The 14,943-nt window shown below is 42.0% G+C and overlaps 1 protein-coding gene and 1 non-coding gene across 6 annotated transcripts in view; both read left to right on the top strand.

Annotated features, from left to right (window-relative positions):
• PRPF18 (pre-mRNA processing factor 18) overlaps positions 1 to 14,610 on the top strand; it is a 36,443-nt gene extending 21,833 nt beyond the window's left edge. For all 5 annotated transcript variants that reach the window (XM_059663591.1, XM_059663564.1, XM_059663575.1 and 2 more), the window contains 6 exons: positions 939 to 1,085; positions 2,322 to 2,390; positions 3,772 to 3,912; positions 4,049 to 4,120; positions 8,841 to 8,996; positions 13,322 to 14,610. In XM_059663591.1, coding sequence (XP_059519574.1) covers positions 939 to 1,085; positions 2,322 to 2,390; positions 3,772 to 3,912; positions 4,049 to 4,120; positions 8,841 to 8,996; positions 13,322 to 13,402 — 666 coding nt within the window. In that variant the 3' untranslated portion in view covers positions 13,403 to 14,610. The remainder of the gene's footprint in view (positions 1 to 938; positions 1,086 to 2,321; positions 2,391 to 3,771; positions 3,913 to 4,048; positions 4,121 to 8,840; positions 8,997 to 13,321) is intronic.
• Positions 7,782 to 7,856, top strand: LOC132224654 (small Cajal body-specific RNA 18). The gene has a single exon (XR_009450708.1). It is a non-coding gene; the product is annotated as a small Cajal body-specific RNA 18 (non-coding RNA).
• Positions 14,611 to 14,943: the final 333 nt, after the last annotated feature.

Raw genomic sequence — 14,943 nt, 5'->3', positions numbered from 1 at the left:
CCTCCCTCCCTCCCTACCTCCCTCCCTTCCTTCCTTCCTTTCTTTCATTTTTTGTTTTGTTAATCCTCACCCCTGGATATTTTTCCCATTGATTTTTAGAGAGTGGAAGGGAAGGAGGGAGGGGGAGAGAAACATTGATGTGAGAGATACATTAGTTGGTTGCCTCCTGCACATACCCTGACTAGGGTTGGGGATTGAACCTGCAACCCAGATATGTGCCCTTGACCAGGAATTGCACCCACGACCCTTTGGTGCTAGGGGCAACACTCTAACAATTGAGTGACAACAGCCAGGGTTTAAGGCTTTCATTTTTATTAATAGCCACAAACTGGGTGTTAATAGAATGTGGAATTTGCTGGTGTTAGAAATGTAGTTGCTAGCCTAGGATATAGAGGAGACACTAGTTTTATACTGTTGACATTTCTGAAGGTTTTTGGAGTTCATAGTAGCCTTCAGGTGGTTCTCAATGATGGTTGTTGTACCATTTAAATTGTAATTTTGATATGGTCACGGGAGGAGGTAAGTACAGTGTTTATCTACTCTGCCCTCTTGACTGGTAGTCTGAGATGAATTATACTTATTACTAGAGGCCTGTTGCACGAAGAGATTTGTGCAATAGGCCTTCCCTTCTCCTGGCTGCCGGCACCGGTTTTCCTCCGGCACCTGGGACCCAGGCCTTCGCTCCGGCCGGAGCCACCTTCCGTCTTCCGGCTTCGCTTCTCTGGCTCACCTTCAGTCTTCGCTCCGCCGCTTGGAGCCTATGTATGCAAATTACCTGCCATCTTTGTTGGGTTAATTGCATACTCTCCTGATTGGTTGGTTAGCGTAGTGAAGATACGGTCAATTTACATGTTAGTCTATTATTAGGTAAGATTAGTGAAAAAGCAAGCGAAAGATAGTGAAATTTCAAACTAGGTATAATTTTTCACCTTTGTCAGGGATTGAGGAATGATCTGAAAGCAGCTTTGGATAAGATTGATCAGCAATACCTCAATGAACTTGTGGGTGGTCAAGAGCCTGGAGAGGAAGACACACAGAATGACTTGAAAGTTCATGAAGAAAACACCACAATTGAAGAGTTAGAGGTAATATCTACATCCACCTTACCTCGTCTCCCATTACACCTTTCATTCCCTGCAACAAATGGTTGAGTTCATCAGATTACTCTGTTCAGAGCATACTATCGGTTTTGGTCATTACAAAGGCCCTCCTTTCATTTCATGTCTCTTTTTTTCAGTCTCTTTTTTTCTCATTCTCCACTCACATTCCCCTACTCTCTGCCTTTAAAAGTAGTCATTCGAGTATGTTTGATGTGCATTATTTTATTTGTTGTTGGTCTTCCATAATTAGTAGGGTTTTGTGAGCATGTGTTTTTTATTTCCATAAATGGTATTGTACTGTGAAATTCTTTCTGCTTTTTCCTTTTCATACTTTGAACTGTTTTTAAAATCCATCCTTGATGCCTTATGTATGTCTAAACATTTGCCTTTAACTGCTAATACTTTAAATCTTGTGGCATTCACTGCCTTTTCCTTGTGTTCCTCCATAATATGAGCAACTAGATTGCTCCCTGCTCTCTGTAACCACAAACAGCTTTGTGAAGAATAATCTTGTGCATCACCCCTATGGACTCAGAAGTGGGATCGCTGGGTTTATGTATAATTAACTTGTCTAAGACTGCTAAGTTGCTCTCCAGATGGCTGTATTAGTCTGTACCCTACTAGTAGGGTGTCTCGTACATCCCTAATCCCTGTCAACACTGGGCAATCTTTTGTTTTCTAATTTTTGTCAGTGTGTTGAATGTGGAGTGTTATATGTAACCTCAGTTAAAGAGCAGTATTATATTACTTAAATATGTACCTCAAGCAAACAATATGGCTTAGTTTAAAGCTCTTAATATAGTGTGAAGTGTTAGTTTTTTTCCCTTTCATTCCTTGCTCTTGCCCATGTTGATGTCACAGGAGGATGTCCCTTTAATTGCACTCTCCCAACCACCACCATAGCACCTATCTATTCATGGAATGGTACAATTATCACAATCTAATTTTAGAACAATTTTGTTGCCCTGAAAAGAATTCTCATATGCATTAGCAATCACTCCCCTTACCCCTTCTTCTGTCTTTTGATTCATAAAAGAGAGCATGCTTTCAAAATTTAAATGGCAAATTACTGTTTTTAAAAATTTTATTTAGAAATTCCATTAGGTTTTTAAATAGAAATTGGACAGTCTGTGTAATAAAGAGCCATGTTTAGACTGGTGTTGATAACATATATTCATTTGTTGCTCTTTACTAATGAGCAGGAGCATTATTTTTCTTTAGGCATTGGGAGAATCTTTAGGAAAAGGTGATGATCATAAAGACATGGACATCATTACCAAATTCCTTAAGGTATGTACTTTTAGGCTAAGAAAGGAGGACATTTTGGTTAGTTAAGAACTATTTTTTATGTTTTTGTATTGTTAAGAGTTAAAGACTGGGAAAGAAAATCTCAAACATTTCTGGCATGTACATGGTTTATGATATTGCAGTGTGCTTGGATATAGAGGTTAACCAAAGACAGTATATTTCTGTTCCTCTTGGCACTTTAAAAAAACTGACTAACGTAAACACAAAGAAAGAAATTATAGCAGTGGAATGAACAAGATGTTTGGGGAGGTCCACATTTTTTAAAGCATTCTAGGAAGGAGCATAGTGAGGGTAGAGTTCTAGAACCTTTTATGAGAGGTGATGACAGTAACAAAAGGAAGGAGGTAAGAAGACATTGGCAAACACATCAGTAACCTTTTAGGGATTTCATTTTCTCATTTCTACAGATAGCTGTTTATTCTTCCTATGGTATGCTCATTCCATCTTCTCAGCATTTCTGTCTTTAGTATTTTAGGTAGAGTGTGTGCAAATCCCAGGTTTAGTTCAGCATTTAGTCATAAATTATTTGAGTTCAGGCCATGAGATTTAAATGCAAGATATGCTTTTACTTGCATTTACAATTTAAATACAACATTAGTCATCAAGATTCTGCATCAATTGAGGAAATGATAGGGAACTAGATAGGGCATGGGAACTGGGTAATATGAACTAGAATTTTCTCTGAGAGTGACTGCCTGTCCTTACATAGGATTACACAGGGATTCGCACTAGGGGAGTATGTTCTCCTCAGCCTTCACTGTTTAACTGCCTCTAGAAGGGTGCTCTGTATATAGATAAACCCAAGGGGCATTGCGGTAGTTTTACGGGGTGGGACAGGGGAGGGTATGGATCATAGTTTCTTTTATTTCTGTTCCTTTTTTTTTCTTTCCTGCTCTTTTAAGTTAGGCATGTTAGTGGGAATTTTAAATTGAATTATTGTTTCTACTGTAAAAGTAGAAAGTCCAAATACTACAACAACATACTTGGGTGATTCATTAAATATCACAGCACATATATTAATATGGCTGATGATCTAGGTAAATTTTATATAATAAAAATGCAAGTAAAAGCTTATTTCTATCAGATAGTTACTCAGGTAATATTTTTAGGGGAAAATGGATTATCTTTGAGCCAGGAATATATAGAGAATAAGAAAGTTTGTGAATTGCCAGAAGCGCTTCTTCAAAACATATGACAGAATAAGCAGGTATAGTTCATTCATTAAATATTAGTGGATGGTATTGTAATCAGTTGAGAAATTAGTTTTAAGGATGACAGTTAACTGTTTTGTGTGTTGGGGAACTTTAAACTTGTTCAACAACTGGATGGCATTGTAGTCTAATTTTACCCATTCTTTCAATAGTTTCTTCTTGGTGTTTGGGCTAAAGAATTGAATGCCAGAGAAGATTATGTGAAGCGCAGTGTGCAGGGTAAACTGAACAGTGCTACTCAGAAACAGACCGAGTCCTATCTCAGACCCCTTTTCAGAAAGCTACGGAAAAGGGTAAGCTTTCTCAAAAAAAAACCAAAATGCTATTATTAACTGATTTTTAAAAATAGAATATATAAAATTAGAATAAGTGCAGTCTGTAACTACAGAGTCGCTTCCAAATTTAATTGTGTTTTTTTTTATTTTCCAGAATCTTCCTGCTGATATTAAAGAATCCATAACAGATATTATTAAATTCATGTTACAGAGAGAATATGTGAAGGTATATTATCATGCTGTGCTTTGGAAGTATGGTTATTTGTCTATTTAGGTTGTGTACATTATATTTCATTTAATGTGGGAGAGTTTTACATAGGAAACTGAGAAGAAATGTAAAATGAATTAGTAGTTAAAAAACAAAAATCTTTTGCCCTGGTCAGTATGGCTCAGTGGTAGGGTATTGGCCTGCACAGCGAAGAGTCTTGGGTTCAATTCCCAGTCAAGGGCACATATCTCCACTACGGGTTTGTTCCCCAGCCCTGGTCCTGGCACGTGCAGGAGGCAACTAATAGATGTGTCTCTCTCACATCGATGTTTCTCTCTCTCCATCCCTCCCTTTGAGTCTCTCTAAAAGAAAATCAATGGAAAAATATCCTCAGGTGAGGATTAACAACAAAACCTACCAAAAACTAAAACTTTTTATTTTCTTATATATTGTCAGCTTTACTGTGGGGCATTCAATGTTAAACTTTCAGACCACACTGTATTTTTTAGTCATTTTAAAGATAGGTGTAAAAATTCTTAAGATCGTGAACATTTCATGAGTGGAACAGAATTTAGAAATTTGTAGATTGTTGGTTATAAATTGGAACAAATTTTCCCATAGAAACAATGCTATCCTATCTAATAAAATAGATACATGGTAATTAGCGTACGACCGCTACCCTTCCCATTGGCTAATCAGGGCGATATGCAAATTAACTGCCAGCCAAGATGGCAGCCGGCAGCCAGGCAGCTGGAAGCTAACATGAGGCTTGCTTGCTTCAGTGACAGAGGATTGCAACGTTCCCCGCCTGCCTTGCCGGCCTCTGAGCTTGCAGTTTGAAACATTGTAACAAATATAGACGCTAAACAAAACCCCAGAAACCCTCTTTCAGCAGCTGGGATCTCAGAGCTGGAGTTGATACAGTGTTTTGAGATTATAGAACCCAAACAAACCAGATACCTGCTTTCAGCAGCAGAGGCCTCAGAGCTGGAGCCAGAGCTAAAGCTGGCCCAGAATAAAAAAGAAAAAGAAAAAAAGGAGCGGTTGGGAGCTTCAGTCACTCGCCAGTCTGAAAACAGCCTTTAGCCCCTCACCCAGACTGGCCAGGCACCCCAGTGGGGACCCCCACCCTGAAGGGTGTGTGACCAGCTGCAAACAGCCATCATCCCTTCATCCAGGCTGGCCAGGCACCCCAGTGGGGACCCCCACCCTGATCCAGGACACCCTTCAGGGCAAACCAGCCAGCCCCCACCCATGCACCAGGCCTCTATCCCTATATAGTAAAAGGGTAATATGCCTCCTAGCACTGGGATCAGCAGAGCCGAGAGGCCTCCCAGCACCGGGATCAGCGTGACAGGGGGCAGCGCCCAAACCCCCTGATCGCCCTGCGGCTCTGTGTGTGACAGGGGGCGGGGCCACAACCTCCCTATCGGCCCTGCTCTGTTCCTGACAGGGGAAGGCGCCCCAACTCCCTGATCAGCCCCGCTCTGTGCCTGATTGGGGGGTGCTCCCCAACCCCCTGATTGGCCCTGCTCTGTGTGTGACAGGGGGGAGCTCCCCAACCCCCTGATGGGCCCTGCTCTGTGCGTGACAGGGGGCAGCACCCCAACCCCCTGATTGGCCCTGCTCTGTGCGTGACAGGGCGTGGCGCCGCAACCTCCCCATCGACCCTGCCTTGAGTGTGACAGGGGGCAGTGCCCCAACCCCCCAATCGGCCCTACCCTGAGCGTGACTGTGGGTGGCATCGCAACCTCCCAATCCGTCCTGCTCTGTGCATGACAGGGGGCGGCGCCCCAACTCCCCAATCGGCCCTGCTGTGAGCCCGACCAGGGGCTGCACCCAGGGATTGGGCCTGCCCTCTGCCACCCAGGAGCAGGCCTAAGCCAGCAGGTTGTTATCTCCCGAGGGCTCCCAGACCGTGAGAGGGCACAGGCCGGGCTGGGGGACCGCCCCCCCCCCCCACCAGTGCACAAATTTTTGTGCACCGGGCCTCTAGTGTATCTATAAATATCTACTTAATTCGTAAAATAGCTGAAGTGTTGTACTAATTGATACAGTGGAATTTTACCACCCTCTATATGTGTTCCTATGAGAAATGTTCCAAGTCAGGCTCCTAGCGTTCATCTCTCCCGTTTCTACAGCAGTAGCAGACCCCTTGTAGGGGAAGACTTTTCCCTGGTTTCAGTGTCTTTCCTCCTGGATGGCCTCTGGGAGGAGGTGGCATGGGGAGAGAGCTCTGGTGTCCCAGTGCTGCTGGGGCAGAGTTTAGAAAGGAGAGAGTGGAGACTCTCAGTTGGTGGAGGGGACCCAGAAGAGAAGGGCCGAGTGCACCAGTAAAGGACATGCTTGGTGGGCCATCAGCGGAGGCTGAGGAGGGAGCTCTGGGCGACTGTGCCTCCCAAGAGAGTAGCAGGTAAGAGTTTCAGTGCAGTTGGAGTGACAGTTCCAGAACAGGAGACAGGCCCTGACAGAAAAGTGGGAATGACATTACTTACGTCTGTCCTCTGAGTATCTGTATTCATGAGAAGGGACCGCTGGCCTCCCTGGGTGATTGGGTGGTCTCCTTGATCAGAGCCTCATGCTGATGAACCTAAGGTATTGTTCTTATTCCCTCTATAGGAGAGCCAGTTAGTTTCATCAAAGAAAATGTTTTTGTTTTATGGCTATAAACTTTATTCTTAGATAGTTTCTCTTAGTTGCATGCTACTTACTAAGGACTGCATTGGAATGGACGGTTAGGTCACTATCACTGCAGAAAGAATTTAGATCACTTGCCTTTCCTCTTGTTACATTTCTCATTCTCATATATGAGAATAAGGTAAAAGTTTATTTTGTGTAAACTCCAGAAAGAACTGAGAAATAACCTATTTGGGGAGTTTTCTTTGGAAATTTAGGGAAACTAAATATTGGAAATTTTCAGTTAACATCCAGTATTAAAATTAACATACATAGAAATCAGTGATAAAAATGTGTATATGCCCCCCCCCTCTTTTTTTCAAGGTTTTTTTTTTTTTTTTTTAAATTTCAGAACATCCTGGGTGGTCACTTTAGGTGTCTGAGTTTGCAAGGCCAGGCCTCCTCGGAGTGGGTCAGGTTAGCATGTGGCCCCTCCTTTTTTTTTTTTTTTTTAAATATATTTCTTTATTGATTTCAGAGAGGAAGAGAGAAGGAGAGAGAGATAGAAACATCAATGATGAGAGAGAATCATTGATTGGCTGCCTCCTGCACGCCCCCCACTGGGGATCAAGCCTGCAACCCAGGCATGTGCTCTTGGCTGGAATTGAACCTGGGACCCTTCAATCCGCAGACTGATGCTCTATCCACTGAGCCAAGCTGGCCAGGGCTGCCCTTTTAAAATTAAGCTTTAAAAAAATTGAGAAGCTAAGCCAGTGGTGGGTGGCAGGGGTCGCAGCGTGGGAGCGGGAGGTTGGTATGGGGGCGCTGCAGCAAGGGTTGTAGGGCAGGGTGTCCCCAGGTCCCAATGCAGCCCCCAGATGAACCCACAGTAGTTTCCTTATATGACTGGGCCCCTTATATAATTGGCAGCGACGCTTGCCCAGAGCCTAAGAGGATTATAACAGGTCAGGCGAACCGGGGAGCGGGACGGAGAAATGAGCAACCCCTTAGGCTAGAGATGAGGGACACTTAGGGAGACCTCTTCCGCTGTAACTGTTAGCCCTGGTCAATGATGACAAGACCACTGTGCAATCTGAGTTCTGGAAACCAGTGATGGAGTGTGTTCGGACTGAGACCGGGCGAAAAAAGAAAAAAAAATGAGTAGAGCAAATTCAAATTTATCTTTAGGGTAGAAATGATCTTTCAGTTAACCTATTTGTATTTATTTGTATACCTTTGAATTAGGTATTTCAGTTAGCATAGTATTTGTAGTACCGGATTTTTAAAAAAATCAACACCGCATATCAAACACATATGTGTTTGATGTTTTTAAATTAAAATCTCTTTGAGGCCTGGCTATGTAGGCTTCTCTGAGACCCTCAGAGTCTTTTAGAATTTACCTGCTTTCTGTTTTGTTTTACTACTTCTTTTTTCCCTCTTCACAAGTCGCCAGGTTTGGTTTAGAAAAGGAGCCATTTGTCTTCATTGGTTTCTGTCTTTACATTTTGTAGCTTTTATTTTAAGGTTCTTGCCAGGTGGGAGGTTTGGAGAGCCAATCTCATCCTTTAGCTGTTTGACTCATGGGCCAGTACTTAATCTCTGTTTACACATCTGCCGTGGGCCTTATATAACAGTCCCAGCGTGCAGAGCTCCCACTGCTCTCAGAGGACTGACTGCTGTTCAGGGAGTGGATATAGTTTTAGGTTGGATTATGGAAAACTAGTTAGCCTCTGTCTTCTGTGCGACCGCCTGTTGAGAAGACTAGGTTGAAAGGAGATCCACACTAGGGTTTCTGTCAGTACATCAAATACCTACCTGATAATCCCAGATCTGAAATGCATCAACTGTCAGTGCACAGTGGCTGCAGAGGAATGTTTGTCCTTTTACACACAAGGTTAGCTTTGGTTTCTGTTTTTCCATGGACATCTGTGGCCTGGGCAGGACAGTCAGTCATTACATATTTTAGTTTCTTTTGTTTGAATAAGGAGGATGGTAATATTTTCAACATGCTTAAGAAATGGATGAAAATTACAGCATGAAGAGTTGTGAAATACTTGAAATAAAAATTTGGACCAATACATTATTTCTGTTTTTCTGATCTCTCCTTAATCTTTCTTTCTAGGCTAATGATGCTTATCTTCAGATGGCCATTGGAAATGCCCCTTGGCCCATTGGTGTCACTATGGTTGGTATCCATGCCAGAACGGGTAGGGAGAAGATTTTCTCCAAGCATGTTGCACATGTTTTAAATGATGAAACACAGCGGAAATATATTCAGGTAAGCAGTTTGGATAGACAGGACATTTCTCTGGAGGTTAACATTCTCCAGTTCCAAGTATTTTGAGAGCAAAGGAATTATAGCAAATAGGATATAGCATGATGGGATTTAAGTTCATTTCTTATAAATACTTGTGATTAAGACATCTTCACTAAATAAAATAAAAACTTTTTAAGTTTCATATATGATGCAAGACAGGGCAAAGGGTTATGCTTTTAGTTACCTTAGCATTGAAATAAGACTATTGTAGTTTGCTTTAGAAGTTTAGTGATGAGCAGTTAATTTATACTATTTTGCAATCTTGTTATTTTTAAGGTAAATTTAACATCTACGATAAAGAGTATGAATAGTACAAATTTGGCTTTAATGAACAATTTTTAAGTAACATATAACAACAATACTTCTCTACACAAATAACTTTAAAGTGTTTATAGTTTTATTTTCTTTGTTCAGTTGCTTAGGCTTTTATATATATAGATTAGCATTTAAAAAAATGATTTCAGGGTGTTTTTTTTAATCCTTCCTCCTTAGATTCCAGATATGCTCTTCTGGTGCTCGGTTGTGAAGTTATAGCCACACTAGAGGCCTGGTGCACAGATTCATGCACTGCTGGGGTCCCCCGGCCTTGCCTGCGGGGATCGGGCCAAAACCAGCTCTCCAATATCCCCCAAGGGGTCCCAGATCGCGAGAGGGCGGTTCTCGGGTGACACACTCTGGATTTGGGTTCCCTCCTTTCTGGTTACGGGTGTGTCACCTGAGATCCACAGCTGCCAAGTCACCACAGCTGCCAAGTCACCACAGCTGGGCAGCTCCTCCATTGAGCGTCTGCCCCCCAGTGGTTATTGCGCATCATAGCTACTGGTTGGACAATCGCTTAGGCACATATACAGTGGGGCCTTGACTTACGAGTGTCCCGACTAACGAGTTTTTCGAGATATGAGCTGTCTCTCGGCCGATTTTTTGCTTTGAGTTGCGAGCTAAAATTTGGGTTATGAGCCAACTTCAGATACCCCACTGCTAGTTGGTGCAGCGAACGTCACAGTGAATGCCACAACATCAGCCCAGCATCACGTGTCTCACTCGTTCACTTTAAGATTTGACATACGAGTAATTTGAGTTACGAGCTCTATCACAGAACGAATTAAACTCATAAGTCAAGGCTCCACTGTATGTATGTATGTGTGTGTGTCTGTATATATATATATTAGAGGCCTGGTGCATGAATTTGTGTATGGGTGGGGTCCCTTGGCCTGGCCATCCATTGGAGCCTGTTGGGGCCATCTCCTGTTGGGGCCGTCTCACCCAGTCTGCGAGGAGGGACTAGTCTGCGAGGTTGGTCGGCTGAGGGGTAGGGACTGCAGGAGGTTGGCCAGCCGCCCTGATCAGGGCCGACTGAGGCTGGCCTGCTGGGGGGGGGGTAGGGCCCATGGGAGGTTGGACAGCCGTGGGAGGTAGGCTATGGGAGCACACTGACCACCAGAGGGCAGCTCCTGCATTGAGTGTCTGCCCTCTGGTGGTCAGTGCGCATCATAGCGACTAGTTGACCGGTCTTAATGGTCACTTAGGCTTTTATATATATAGATATATATAGATATTCTGCTTTCCCACGAGGTCATGAAGCTCTTAAGAACAGAAAATTAATTTGGGAGTAATACTAATTATCAGGTTATTCAATATCTAATATAGGCCTGAAGTTGGGTGATTTTAATTTTTGTGAACCCAAACTGAGAAACCTTAAAATAATTTGTGCCAAAAATGGCACTGGATGTAATTAAAATTAAGTGCTGCTGTCCTTGGTAGATGTTATTTTTAATGACTATCAATATTGCTGTAGATACATAGATTTCAGTAAGACATTTGACAAAGGTTCTCCTTGCAAATAAGAACACATGCAGGCTGGTAGATAAAATAGTTAATAGGATTCATTGCTGGTTGCAGAAGTCTTCCCAGAACTATTCTAATTTGTATGACTTAGAGCTGGTGGATGAGAAAGTTAAGAGGAATAACTGAAAACGGAATGCCAACTAAGGGTTTTAAAAGATCACAGACTGAAGGATGAGTTTCAAGAGACTGAATGACTTTTAAGAATGACAGTTTTTGTCATCAGTGTAATTATTACTATAATTTTATAGACTAGGGAATAACTGACCTAATTGCAGAAGAGATAGAAAGCACTTGAAATTTGTGAGGTCATGGGAATTTGTGGTGTGTATTGTAGTTGTCTAAAAAGAACTGAAGGCCATGGTACCACAGATGCCAAAGGTATAGAACAAAGGCTGTGCAGTAGCATAATACTGAATTCTGTAGGATTGGCCAGATTACATTTGGAATGTTGTACTCAGTTTTTACACTATTAAAATGTTCTTATGATGTAGTATCTCATGCATACAAAAGAACACATGTATCATGTAAGTTAAAGTAAACAAAACATATCTAAAGGCCTTGCCCTGCTGGAGTGGCTCAGCTCGGTTGAGCATAGTCCGGTGCACCGAAAGGTCACCGGTTCCAATCCCATTCAGGGAACATATCTAGGTTGTGGGTTTGATCCCTGGTCAGGGTGTGTACAGAAGGCAACCAACTGATTTATCTCTGTTTCCCTCCTCTCCCCCTTCCTCTCGCCAAGCATGTCCTTGAGTGGGGATTTTAAAAAGAAAGGCCTAGTTTAAGAAATAGAGCATTTTGAAGTTCATGGATCTCTATTTTCCTTTTGTACCCCAGAATAGCCATTATTTTGAATTTATGTTTGCTTTTGCTTTTTTTTATACATTTTTATTGATTATGGAGAGGAAGAGAGGAGAGATAGAAACATCAATGATAAGAATCATTGATTGGCTGCCTCCTGCACATTCCCTACTGGGAGTCGAGCCTGCAACCTGAGCATGTGTCCTGACCAGGAATGGAACCATGGCCTCCTGGTTCATAGATTGACACTTAACCACTGAGACACACCAGCCTGGTTTGCCTTGCTTTTTCAAAAATAATCCTGCCATGTTATATCTGTATTTCTAAGCAACATATTATTTTTTCTTGTTTTTGAGTTTTATTAAAATGCTACTATACTGTATGCAGCCTTTGCCACTTGCTGCTGTTAATTTTTTAAGTATTTTTTAAAATTGATTTCAGAGAAGAAGGGAGAGAGAGAGAAACATCAATGATGAGAGCCATTGATTGACTGCCTCTGGCATGCCCCACACTGGGGATTGAACCTGCAACCCAGGCATGTGCCCTTGACCAGAATCGAACCCGGGACCCTTTAGTCCACAGACCAGTGCTCTATCAATTGAGCCAAACTGGCTAGGGTGCCACTTGCTATTTACATTCAACATGGTTTTAAGATTTATGCCTATCAGTTGTTTTCAACCAGAATTCCCCATCTGGACCACAGAACACAGATGATGATTTGACTTCCTATTTTCTTTTAAAATGTTTTTATTGATCTCAGAGAGAGAGGAAGGGAGAAGCATAGAGTGATAGAAACATCATTGATTGGCTGCCTCCTGCATGTCCCCTACTGGAGATTGAGCCTGAAACCCAGGCATGTGCCCTGACTGGGAATTAAACCAGCCATCTCTTGTTCATGGGTTGATGCTCAACCACTAAGCCACAGCAGCTGGGCATGCCTATTATGTTTTTCAGAGATGGTGCATGTGTAGCACCCTTTAGATACACAGGAAAGGAGCTGTCTCATTATGTGCGTGGATGCTTTATGCTAGGCAGTGGGGCTTAATTCTCTACTGGAACCTGGTGGAGAAGGGCTGAGCTGTTTCATGTAGGTCTAGTTAATTCATTTCGACTGCTGTAAAATGTTCCATTTGTGAGCATACTTTTTCATATATTCTCCTATGATGGACATTTTGGTTATTTCCGGTTCTTTTGCTATTGTTATTGTGAACAATTCATCTATTACCATCTTGCACATATCTCTGGGTATACATGAATAAACATTTCTCTAATTATACATGTGAGTGGTATTGCTGGGGACTGCCATATTTTATTTCATTTATAAATTATTTTGATTCTGTTTTTAAATATTTTAAAAATTGTTTTTGAAGAGAGGGGTATGGGAAGAGAGAAAGAGGCTGACAGTGATGTTTAGAGAAACATCAATTGGTTGCCTCTCATACCCTGACTGGGGATCGAACACACAATCTGGGTATATGCCCTGACTTGGGATCGAACCAGCAACCATTCAGTGCTTGGGATGACGCTCAACCAACTGAGCCACACTGCCACATTTTAATGGGGCTATTGGTAATCAGGAGTGAGTACAGGACAATTAGAAAAGTTTCACTGTATCATAACCTTTATTTTCTTTATTTTCTTAGGGATTGAAGAGGTTAATGACGATTTGCCAGAAGCACTTTCCTACAGATCCATCAAAATGTGTGGAGTATAATGCACTGTGAGATCTGTGTATAACGAGAAGATAACAATAAGAAACTTAAGGGAGCATGATATGGACTTCTGCAGTTACCAACAGGAATGAAGGAAGAAGAAAACGAGTTTCTAGACTCTGGTTTCTACCGAGTCTTGGCTCTCATATCACATCTGACTGCATACTGATTTGTGTCTTGCTTTTATTTTAAATAGTTGAAAAGCTAAGTTCTAATAGACTCTTCCCCATAATTTAAATGTGTAAACAGTGGTCATAGAAGGAGGTTTAAAATGACTCTTTCCCTCTAGACCTGAAAGTTGCAGTTAGATTATTAAAAAGAAACATTTGAGGATGAACTTAAATGTTTCTGAAAAATGTGAATTTTACATTGTCTTTTATGTCATATTTTTAGAAAATATTTTTATATATTTCAACAAAAATATGGAACCATTTAATGAAACTTATAGTCCTTAAATGTTTCTGAACTTATGCCATCTTGCAATAGAACTTGAATGTAAATGTTATGACTGTTTACTCAAATGTTATTTTTCTTGCATTTCAAAGCTTGCTTTTATCTTCTAATGAATGTAAAGTTCATATTTGTCATCTCTTGGGACAGATAGAATTAACAGGAAATAGAAATTTGAAAATCAAAGATATATTATACCCACAGAAGTTCAAACTAAACCACAGTGCATAGAGGTCAAGGTGGGAAAATGGACTGTCAAGCCAGCCAAGAATGGGGACATTTTGATGCTTCTGGTTCTTCTTAGAATAGGACTCCCTGTAAGTTTCATCCTCATGAGACCTGGGGTAGACTGCCATTCCTAGCTCCATTCCTCTCAGCAGCAGAGAAGGTGCCATTATTCTCCTTACTGCCTGAGACAGTAGGTCCTGGGACTGATTTCAACAAATGAGAACTTCTGAATCTTGTAGTGTCATACCCAGATAATTGTGATGAACCACTGTGCCGGGGGAGTTGAGAGGGCTCAGCTAATAGAGGAAAGCTGGTTATAAAATGTTAGCAGACCAGGTGGAGAGGCGGTACCAGATAGTGGTTAAGAGTGGGGCTCTGTCCGAACTCAGAACTTCTAGCTTCAAGTTTTAGCTCTCCACCTGACTGAATGACTGTGAGTAACAATCTTTCTGAGTCTCAGTTTCCTTATCAGTAAGTAGTAGTTAGTAATAGTAGCCCATGCCTCCTGGCATCATGGTTGTGTTATGAGTAAAAAAAAAGAAGCTTGGTACTGCCTGACAAATAAGAGCTCACTCAACATTAGTCCTTATCATTACAGAGAAGCCCAAGTAGCTGTCATGAACCCTGTGGTTACGGGCAGTGTGTGTTCACGTAACAGTGGTGGTGTTAGCAGCAGCTATGGGAATAGACACGTCTCTTGCACATTTACTATATGCAGGCTCTGTGCTTACAAGGATAGAAGATGTGGGGGCTAGAGTCAGCTGAGTAGGTAAGTGGATGTAGCTTCATAGCCACTGATTCCGGCCCCTCTGGGGAAGGCTTGAGAGCTGGTTTTGGCTACTTGTGTTCCAGGCCTGGGCTTACTGTTTCTGCTG

This window comes from Myotis daubentonii, chromosome 1, assembly GCF_963259705.1.
Source record: "Myotis daubentonii chromosome 1, mMyoDau2.1, whole genome shotgun sequence".
NCBI classification, from domain to species: Eukaryota; Metazoa; Chordata; class Mammalia; order Chiroptera; family Vespertilionidae; genus Myotis; species Myotis daubentonii.
This window is presented reverse-complemented; position numbering and strand designations above follow the sequence as displayed.